Genomic DNA, 10,727 nt, shown 5'->3' on the forward strand with positions numbered 1-10,727 from the left:
TGTGTGCTGGTGACTAAGTTTCTAGAGATTTCATGCGTCTGTGTGTCCATTTTCATCTGCTGTGTTCCCACACACGTATACACACCCACCACACACACATTTTATTTGCCTTTAAAAAGAGAAGCATACTCACGGGTTCCTGTCACTCCGAGTTATTCACCCACCAACATCATGACTGGGAGAGTTGTTTTTCTGGGACTTCTGCTCATCTGTATGACTGCAGGTAACAAAGAAAAGCCCTCTATTCTAAACAAACAATCATTCTTCTGTATGTGGGGTACTTTTAAGTGAAATTATATTTGTGTTAGATCGGGGTTAGTTAGTTTGGGGAGCAGCTGCAGTTGTAGAAGCACACTGACATAATGAAGTTTTATTGTTTTACAACACTGAGTTGAAGGGTTTATGCTTCAACACTGATCACCAAAAACAACAGTCAAATGTCACAGACAAAATATCTCTGTAAAGTATAGTTAAGTTGACTTCATTATAAATAGGAAATACAGAATACTTGGTTACATATGCATACGCATTTTGCAATATGGGGCTGTTATGTCAGGTGTGTCAGTTTTACTTTAGTTATTAAATTCTATGCACTCATACACTTAGTGAACATTTTACATATTAACAATACAGCAGTAGTAGTTTCTCATTCTAGTGCACAGTTTGAATCAGTGTAGTTACTTCTTTGAAGGCCAAATTTTTTTTTTGGCCTTTCTTTATTTCTTGACTATTATATGAACTATTTTTAATATATATATATTTTTAAAGTTTTCTTTGGGTTTTTTTAAGGTGCAGAAGAGAGGTCTGGACTCATGAGAAAGGTGACATATTTTTAAATAGAAACTTTATATTTGAGTACTTTCGGGGATTGGATTTGTTTTAACTGAAGCTACAGCTTTGTTGCTGAAATGTTGTTAGTATTATTGTATCTATTATAGAATATAAATGACAAATGTTTACCTTTCTGCCAGCCTACTTGTCCTGACACGGCAGAGATTGTGGCGTGTCCTTTGAACCTCTCTCCTGTATGTGGCAGCGATGGAAACACTTATGCAAATGAGTGTCAGCTGTGTGCCCAGAGACAGTGAGTACACACAGCTGCTCTACACTCCCAGTATTCACACATTACTTCAACATCACCCAAGCCTGCATTAAGGAGGATATAATACTTGCACATCCATCTGTTTGTAAAAAATAAATTAAAAAATAAATTAGACAAATAATTGCTTCATGATTCAAATAATGAAGCTTTCCAGGTCATTCTTGATTCATTTTTACGAGTAATAAGCATGTAGATGTTAGTGATTTTTTAGGAAAGTAATAGTTATATCATGGGAAATGATAAAGTTCTACATTTGAACAGGTAATTTAGCAGCAATGCTCTTATTCAATATTGCCAAAAATACTGACAAAACTATAGAAGATAGGATTAAGATAAGATAAAATCCTTACATAGGGAATATTGTGAGTCTGAGTAAAATAAATAAAGTCAATGCTGCGGTAATGTGAGGGTTTTTTTTAATTATCAGATAATTTAATTATCAGATAATTAAAGTAAAACATTATCTTATATAGGCTTGAATCTTCCTCAAATGACAGACAGATTTAGCTACAGGAAAGTAATGCTATTTTAGGATGATGTATTTCTTTTAAAAAAAGATCTCTGTCTCTGTTTCTCCCTCTTTCTGTTTGTTCATGACCCGGTAACTCCTGACACATTTTATCTCTGTTCACAGATGAAATGTGACCTGTAGTTAACATGACCTCATTTTCACTCTTTATCATATGTTAAACTAAAAGTCATTTGACAGAAATCATCCCAGTCATGTCGTTATTATTTTCTTATCAGATCAACGAAGGTGGACATTATGATTGTCAAAGAGCAGAGCTGCTGACCTCCACACCTGGTGAAGTCACTGTCAAGGGCCCAATCAGAATCAAGTGAAATGATTCCAACTGTTTTAAATACTTACCGCAATCAATAAATATCATTCAACAGTGTGCTTGGGGTATTTTCTTTTGTTATCCACCAAATTCACATTTCACCAAAGCAGACAATAATAAGGAGAGTGAAACAGACGAAAGATTGAACAAATGTTTCAGTGAAGACAATGCTGAATAGAAGAAAGAAAGAAGAGATTTGTTATTTAGAGACAGGAATCAGTGTAACATTCCTTTGTAAAGTGAAGACACAAGGTGAATGAACACTTGGTTATCTAACTGGGTGAGCTAACTGTTTACACAGTGGTCGATAGTGTATGTGTGTGGCAGAAAGAGTGACAGAAAGAGGAAGGACTGGACAGACAAAGAGCGAGACCAAACGAAAAAAGAAAAAACACAGAGGACAGTAAAACAGCAGAGTTATAAAAGTGTTGAGTCCTGAGGCCAAAGGTCAACTTCATATTAGTCACATGACTAAAACCAGGAAAAGGAGAAGTGGGATCACTCCACAGCCTGCTTTATCTTTACAGCACAGCAGAAACAAAGTTTTCTGGACAGTAATGAACCAACTTATCGAAAGATGATTAGAAACTTGCTGGAACATGAGTGAGTACAAACTTTAAACACTAAATGTTAAATGTGTTACATTACAGATCTTTACTTTGTTGTAATCAGCTGTATATTGTTGTCGCCGTTCGAGTTTACAAACTGATTCTAGGAGTTTGAAACAAAGACACAGGGACAGAACTTGAACTGACTTTATCAGTGCACTATGAACCCTTTTTATTAAATGCTCTTTTATCTCTATCTGATTTAGTAAGTAAAGCTTTGGTAAGGTTTTGTAAGGCTTATTCCACTCAGATCAGCACTTTAGTTTAAATAGGCTCTGTCCTGTTGGTGTCTTTTTAGTCTATCAAATTAATTTGTACTCAGCAGAACAAAAGGGAACAAACTAGGTGTTCCTTAATTTGTCATGTGTTACAGTGCATTATGTTACATTGTGTTCATAGTATCGTTGTGTCTCCAGGGTCTCCCCGGATGAGGATTGTCACCAAAGAGTGTCTGTGGAGCTAATCTTGCATCTTTCACTCATACCAGCAGTAAGCTATTCATTCATTAAAACTGGATCTTAGACATGGTCAACTACAACACTGCCTATAATAAGACCATATTAATAATGCAGAGTTTCAGAAACTCCCTTAATAATTGAAATTTGTTTTGTATTTGAACAACTCAAGTATGTAGTGTCCCAACTTAATTTCAGCCAGGCCTATTTTATTCAAAAGATGTCTATTATCCATGGTGGGGTGTTTTTTTTATTATTAACTTTTTTTGTAGAGAATTGAAAAATATTTGTAATGCAAGTAATGTGTTAAATTACGTTATCAAAAAAAAAAATTATATTTACTATACCACCCAACAGTGGCCAGAAATACAAGCCAGAAACTGTCACCTAACTCAAGAAATGAATAAGTGTTGTGTGTGCTCACAACAGAAAACTTAGCACTCTAACTTTGAATGGTAACTTTAGTCACTTTTACTGAAGACAACATTGAAAAAAAATAAAAGAAAGTCTGGGGTGACTCTAAACTTTTGCATTGTATTGTGTAACCAAGGATTACGAGTAGCACTAGCGCAGTGCTACTGGGAATGCAGGGTAACAGCATAGCAACATACAAAAAAACTGCTGCCACAATAAGTGAGCAGCACTGACTGGTGCAGCAATATATAAGGATCAAATAAAGCCTTTATAAGAGACCCATATGCTCACCCTATTTCCTTGTTCACACAGTTGATGCGAACATGACATTATTATTTATTATAGTATTTATGATGTGATATCTTTTCATCCAGGTGTTGATTGCAGGGGTGCTGTCATTCCTTCAGAAACGAGCCCAGAGGCTGGCCATTGACGACAGACTGCCATTCCTAGATCGACGTTTTGCTATAGTTGTGTAAGTCAACAGGAGTAGTAACAACAGATGGGTCCTCAAGTCAGTGTCTTATCTTTTATTATACAATAGAACGAGACGTAAATATCAGTCATAAGTTTGTAGTTTTAAACTAATGTATTGGTGTAAAAATTAATTAAGTATGCAATCATCTAGGTAAGGAATTCTCAGAAAGTTGATTTTGTTCTTCGTTTTCAGTGGGAGAAAGTTTTCGTCACTCTTCCTCTCATGACTGAAACCAGCACCACTGATGAACAATGGGAACAATTACTCGTCAGCCCGTTGTTTGTCAGTAGTGCTAGTTTCAGTCATTATGCAAAACCACTGTTTATAACGTTGGGGAAACCTGCATTCAGCTGAGACCGAAGAAGTCACTTGGATGGGTGACGAAACCGTTGTCCTACTGAAAACGCTACGTCCAGATGACCAGAATCAACTTTTTGGGATATCCCCTACTAAGTTTCACTGACATCCTTTAAGAATCATTTACTTGTGTCTGTATGACTACAGCATCACTATGGCTTTTTCTGTACTTATGGTTGTTTTTCTATTAATCATTGTGCCTCAGCCCTTTGGATACTGTAGGCAGCCTCAGTAATCGTTGGTCTTATGGCTTTGCCTTTGGGGCCGTATCAAGCAGCGTCTTGCTCCTGTTCTCTGAAAACTATGTCCTGTTCACTGTTCCATCCTGGGCCAGAGGTACATTGTTATCCTCTTACTTTTTTACTGTAGAGTTTCCAAGAATTGTGTTGACAGATACACTGTTCTGACTGTTATCCTCAGCTTTTCTGTACCTGATTGGAGCTTTAGAAGTGGGCTTGGTTTATTTCCCTTTCTTTGCCTGTCTGTCCACACCATTCAGAATGACAGGGGCAGTGCTGGGAATACTCTACTCTCTATTTTGGTAAATATTCAGACATAGTCTATGTATGCATGTTTTACAACATCATTTAAAGCTTCTCATAAACTAAAACGAAAATAAACTAATGGTTAATTTAAAAAAGGAACTAAAAACACAAAATATAATAAAAAAAAGTTGGAGATTAAATAGATAGATTAACTGGTTGATGTGTGGGTGATTTAATTTTATTAACAACCGTATTACACATTTGTGTTTTTATGTTGTAGGATAGGAATTACAGCCTGGGAAACAGTCACTTGTCCCAGTGGTAAGGTAGGAAACCCAGCAATGTACCGTCCATCAAGCTTTCACAATATTCGACCCATGTTAATTAAAGGCATTCAAACTCTGCTGAACATTTAGCTATGAAGTTGCCTAGTGCATTAAGCTTTGAAGAACACATTTATGATTGTCTGTGTTTATGGTTTTAAAGATACTGGGTAAATACCAAAAGGTGATTTCCCAGTGGCCCCGTATGCTCTCCCTCATCTTCCTCTTCGGGCGATTTATTTACATCCTGGTCAAAGCTATTCGAATACGCCTGCACATGGAACAAGAGGTCAGAAATACCAATACATGGATTGTGATGATTCCTACTAAATACGTGTACAACATAACGTCATTACTGCCATCAAGAATATTATGTTGTTGGTAGCAAATGTGTGTGCATGTGCCCCATTCTGCCTGTAAACACAATAGCTCACATATTTTTTAAATTCTGATAAAACTTTGTAAGGGTGTAGAGTGGGGATGTGTTAACATTACATTAAAATTTGACTTACATTCACCAAGGTCTTCAAGTTGAACTTAATGATTTATTGGTTAAAAATGGACAAAAAGTCTCATTACCTCATCACACAAACTATTATTCTTACCAGTGTAGTTTGTATTTTCAACACACATACACATTTTACTAAAAATAATTACAATAAAAATTATGTCAGGTATTCTCTATTGAAATGGGCTTCAGCAGAGCAAACAACAATAGCCTGCAGTACAAACTTCCATACATTTTAAAAAAAGAACAAAGAAAACAAAATTCATACATTAAAAATACAAAGATAATAAAATGAATACTACCCAGATAGTAGCTGCCTTGGTTGAAGTCGATGTCAGTTGCTATCTTAATAACGTTTTTTTTTTCATAATAGATTAGAAAGTTACAATTTTTTATGAATATAGTGAATTTTGTCCGAGTATGAATGTCTGAATCTGTTGCCAGGACTCTGCAGAGCTAACTGAGCGACACCAGGTTCAGCATGTTAAGAGACTGCTGCAAAAGACACCCGGACATAGGTAAATACACCCACTCGTGTACACGAATGAAATTGGTTTAAGGCTGCCGGCAACCAGCGCCATCTTACCCTTCCTCCCGTACAGACATTACACAGACATCACATGGGGAAGACAGGTCAGAGAGGTAGAACAATGGAGGAGAAAAAGGAACTCCACCCATACTGATACTGAGCCGCTAAAGTGAGATCAGTTTGAGAACAAAATAGAGAACAGAATAGACATCCCCCCTCATTGCATAGACAGCATGCATCTGTTATCATGGTTCCGAATAGGTAGATGTTGTTCAATCTCCTCCATCAAGAGTGTCACCAGTATTTGTATTTTTACAAATCTTCAGGGTATCCTAGTTTCATTCTAATATAAAATGTGACTCAACATTGGATGTTAAGTTTTAATGACTGCATTTTATAGAAACCGAGTTTCAGACTGATTTAAAGTCCAGTCTGCTGTGTTCAAGCCATTTCAAAAGGTTTTAGTATCAAAAATGTGAGAGTTAACAATCCAGCTAATTGAAAATCACACGTGTCACAGTTCTGTAGAGAATTTTCAGTGCTGTTAAAAAAATGCTGCAGCTGCTATTGAACCTAAGAACAGGACAAATTGAAACTTTTCATCCATGTTTGTGTTGCAGTATGCCACTTACCTGGTTCCAAAGGAGGGTTTATGAGTGGGACCCCCACTTCAAGTATCCCAGCAGAATCATTGGCACTGTTGTAATATCCCTAATAGGCCTATATACGGTACGGAAAAATATATTTTATGATTTTCTTGAATTGTCTAATTGATTCCCTTTGTTTGGTGTTATTTAAATGATTTATACTTCTTCTGCGGGGACTCCTATATTCATTTATCTTTTCCATTCCTTTAGATGACACTAGCAGACTACAGTGTCAGTAGTTCTACTTTTGACAAAATTGAAACTTGGAAAAATACACTGAAAGATGTGGTTACTGCATGTAACGAGACAGAATCCCTGGGATACATGGTACCACAGCTGGAAGAATTTATCGTTGTGGCCAGGAGTAAGTAGTCCCTTCAGACTTTTAAAGGGGGAGCATTTATGAACCCTGTGATTAATATCACATATTATGTGTAAAGTGGATATCAGACACATTTTATTTCCTGCTGTTTTGAGAGTTAATATTGCCAGTAGGAATTACCAAATAAACCTCTATTAGAAAATTGAATAATATTTTTGTTAAATATTAGGAACACAATGGTCATCACCATTTATAAGAATACAAAGTAATATACAGTAATATAAAGTTATGTATGTTTGAATTTATGTTTGTTTGTTTATTTAAGAATCCTGGCTAGCCACCACCATCTTTGCCAGTCTTAACTCTGTTGCCTACACCTTCCATGTTTTGGCATGTTACAGGTAAGAAATTTAAGAAACGGGTATAATGACTGTTAGCTATATTTAGTTTACAGCAAGACTACCATTTCTACTACCAGCAAGCAGACAAACAGATCTGAATTTGTCTGTAATTTAATGAGCTTACTGTTGCTTTAGGAAACACTTAAGGAGGCTCTGGAAAGGACAGAAAGTATTTCTTCCTGAGAAGTTTCATAAGCCTAGATCTGCTACGAGTGTGGTAAGCAAAACACTTGGATGCAAACACGCATACTGTAGAGCTGAAGTGATTTTAAATTATTGCATTCTTAACAAAGTACACAAAAATGTTTGTGCCATGAATTTTACCAGGCTTCCATTGCAAGATACTCGGGCTGGCAAATCGCTTTCACACTGTGGGGTAAGCTTTTCTTACCGTAAACTTTCAAAACAAGGACAACTGGCCTGATCTAAATAGGACATCCTGTATTAGGACTTGAGAACCAAATCTTAAGAATCATTTTCATACAGTAGCTTTCATCAAAATGCAAATCTATGTAGATGTAATCTATGCCAATAGATGAAATTAATCACAGAAAAGCTGTCTGACTTATTATACAGGCAGCTATTATAAGGAAAATATTTTTACAGTTGTTAATTATTTCTGCTTTTTTTAGGCTACCTGATTGTCCATTTTGTCCACTTCCTGTTTGCTTTGCTGATTGCTTACGTGGTGGTTCTTCCTATACTGAATGGGAAAGTGCTTAGCATGCTCTCCACACTGGGAACTATATTGTAAGGCTGTTTTTCTTTCTATAAGTGTGTTGCTATGATTACATATATAAATTAATGTGCACTCTGGCTGACCTTTAATGTTTTTCTGTGTCTCTTTTAGTCTGACCATCTGCATTGTAATTAGCCTGGTGATTCTTCAAATAATTTTGGTTCAGATCTTCTTCCTTCAGAACAAAATAGATGCCACAGACAAAGAGAAACCTCTAGCCCTCAACAACAGGTAGGTGTATCTCATATAAAGTGTGTTCTTGAGTCACACCAACACTCAGATCTTTCATTTGCCAGCAATTCATCGTGGTAGAAAAATGCCAAAAGGCATTTTAAAAATCCCAAAATCTCTCGTAAATCTCACATACTCAGTAAGTGGCTCATTAGATAGCAGATACAAAATATTTAAAGTAGTATGAAAGCATTATTGGCACTTTTTCAAGGAGATTTGCATATTCACAAGCAACCAGATGACCACCAGAGTCATAAAGAATTATAGTTAATATTTAATAGTTAATAGATATATATTGATTTCCAATGCTAACATCACTTAACAATTTTTTTCAAATATTAATAAGACAAAAGAATTTAACTCAAAGCACATTAACTTGAAATCACAATTTCCCCCTTTTTAGGAAGGCATTTCACTGCTTCAACTACTTCTTCTTTTTCTACAACGTGGTTATGGGGATGACCACCTGCATACTGAGGCTTCTTTTAAGCATTGTGGTGGGAACATGGTTGGTGTCTCGCATAGACCGAACTATTATGCAGCGGGGGTATGAGAACATGGATGCTGGTAAGCTTAGATTCAACTAAAAACATATAGTTAAGAAAAAAAGATCACAGCCAAACCTAAACTCTTTGGTATTTTAATATACTGCAGTAATAATGAAAAATAATTTTATCATTCATATTATTTGATGTCCAGAAGACCACATTCAGATGCATCCACGAGATGGCAGCATTTCAATGAGAATTACAAGTTACTTTGTCTCAAGGCAAATATTGGTATCAGTCAAATATTGATTAAAGCTAGTAAAAAAAAACAACAAAAAAAGATGTTATTTCACAAATAACATGTAAAAGACATGTAAAATGACAGCTTTGTGCTCATTTGTTCTTATGTTACTGCAATACCCTGTCTGATGGTGTGTGAATTTGTATCTCTGAATATTGATAATTGTATTTCCCCTTTTATCCAGGCTACACTACATGGATTGGGATGATCTTTGCTGACCATTATCACAACAACCCAGTCATGGTATCTTTCTGTCAGATGCTGGTGTCAAGTACGCTGAGACACAATTCATCTGCTTACTCCACATTCGACAATAATGTGTCAGGTCAGTGGTGTGTCTGTGTGTCTCTTCCATTTATAGACACCTTTATACTGCTTTGACCTTTCTGTCATCTGATCTTTCTCAAACTTCTGTTTTATTATCACTTTCTGTTTGTTCAGAACCCCCTGTGAACAGTCGGGCCAGGAGGCGTTGGGCTTTGCTTTACACATTACTAAGGAACCCTCCCCTGATCATGCTAAGAAAGCACCACCTCTCGTCATCATCTCCCCCAGCAGACACAGTGCTGCAGGCTTGGATTTTGGCATCTCAAACACAGAGGCAACAGGCATTGTCAGAGCTGCCACCAGAGATCAAATTGCCACCAGAAGAAGACTGTTAATAACACATTTGATTCCGGTTCTTTAAAAAAATATAAGCTGGAATCCAATGAATGACGAAGACCTTTAATGGAAACTTGTTATAAAGCAGAAGGAAGTTTTTCAGCACTGCCATAATCTCACTACCTGTTATGTCACCAGCTGAGAGTGCCATAAATAAGTTTAGAACAACTTCACTAATTTGCTAGTTAGTGAATGTACTTCTTTTTAATGGAGTTCTGTGGCCTAGGGTCTGTGGGTTTTATGCGTGTATTGTTTTTTACAAATACATAGTTTTTACTCAGACTTGGCATAAGAATTCAAACATGAGTTCATGCCATCTCTTTCCCTGACTCAGAATGAAAGCATCTGCTGTGAAGGCAAATTAAAAAAAAATATAAATGTATAAATGCAGGGATAAACAAACCTTTGTATATTGTCACAACCTCTATAACATCTCGAGTTGGAGCTGGCCATACAGTTACTTGACCTACACCACACAGCTATTGTGCTTGTTATTTTTATTTTGTCTTGGCAGCATAAAATCTAACTGCTAATAAACACTACTTTTCCTTAAATGTCTGGTTGTGTTTAATAGTGAGCATTCATACAATTTTTTATAGTAGTACATATATAGAAAGGCCAGTGTAGGTTGTAGGTTGCTGAAAATAAAATCAAAATACAAATTAATAAAATGATACCAGAAATCCTAGAGTTGATGTTATTTGGATTAATACTTTGAACAATTAATCAAGGATAATGTATACCAGATGCAAAATTACTGGTATATTGTATGAATGATGCAAAACAGCATACTAATAATAAATTTACAACAAACATTTGCTTTGAGAATAGTGA

General features: G+C 36.0%; 2 protein-coding genes across 2 annotated transcripts; both read left to right on the forward strand.

Moving 5' to 3' along the window:
- The first annotated feature begins 45 nt into the window (after positions 1–45).
- Positions 46–1,995, forward strand: spink4 (serine peptidase inhibitor, Kazal type 4). Its single transcript, XM_085356152.1, has 4 exons — positions 46–223; positions 790–821; positions 972–1,084; positions 1,850–1,995. Exons 1-4 carry the CDS (start codon positions 172–174, stop codon positions 1,893–1,895), a joined length of 243 nt encoding a protein of 80 aa, XP_085212278.1. The 5' UTR covers positions 46–171; the 3' UTR covers positions 1,896–1,995.
- A 279-nt stretch (positions 1,996–2,274) lies between these two features.
- Positions 2,275–10,427, forward strand: stra6l (STRA6-like). Its single transcript, XM_085356153.1, has 18 exons — positions 2,275–2,547; positions 2,969–3,041; positions 3,796–3,896; positions 4,462–4,592; positions 4,677–4,797; positions 5,022–5,067; positions 5,228–5,353; positions 6,017–6,090; positions 6,722–6,830; positions 6,959–7,112; positions 7,396–7,471; positions 7,607–7,688; positions 7,799–7,847; positions 8,104–8,221; positions 8,322–8,441; positions 8,845–9,008; positions 9,415–9,555; positions 9,672–10,427. The coding sequence occupies exons 1-18, from the start codon at positions 2,522–2,524 to the stop codon at positions 9,890–9,892; spliced, it is 1,932 nt and encodes a 643-aa protein (XP_085212279.1). The 5' UTR covers positions 2,275–2,521; the 3' UTR covers positions 9,893–10,427.
- Positions 10,428–10,727: the final 300 nt, after the last annotated feature.

Source organism: Diplotaxodon limnothrissa, linkage group LG6 (assembly GCF_057381915.1).
Source record: "Diplotaxodon limnothrissa isolate DT_005_m linkage group LG6, D_limnothrissa_male_GT1.1, whole genome shotgun sequence".
Taxonomy (NCBI): Eukaryota; Metazoa; Chordata; class Actinopteri; order Cichliformes; family Cichlidae; genus Diplotaxodon; species Diplotaxodon limnothrissa.

What these genes read in the sequence shown, in the direction of transcription:
- spink4 (XM_085356152.1), top strand. Translation starts at nt 172, where the DNA reads ATGACTGGGAGAGTTGTTTTTCTGGGACTTCTGCTCATCTGTATGACT. An exon ending in GCTCATCTGTATGACTGCAG is followed by an intron (nt 224 to 789) that starts GTAACAAAGAAA and finishes GGTTTTTTTAAG; the next exon opens with GTGCAGAAGAGAGGTCTGGA. An exon ending in CAGCTGTGTGCCCAGAGACA is followed by an intron (nt 1,085 to 1,849) that starts GTGAGTACACAC and finishes TTTTCTTATCAG; the next exon opens with ATCAACGAAGGTGGACATTA.
- stra6l (XM_085356153.1), top strand. Translation starts at nt 2,522, where the DNA reads ATGATTAGAAACTTGCTGGAACATGA. An exon ending in CCTCTAGCCCTCAACAACAG is followed by an intron (nt 8,442 to 8,844) that starts GTAGGTGTATCT and finishes CCCCCTTTTTAG; the next exon opens with GAAGGCATTTCACTGCTTCA. An exon ending in GTATGAGAACATGGATGCTG is followed by an intron (nt 9,009 to 9,414) that starts GTAAGCTTAGAT and finishes CCTTTTATCCAG; the next exon opens with GCTACACTACATGGATTGGG.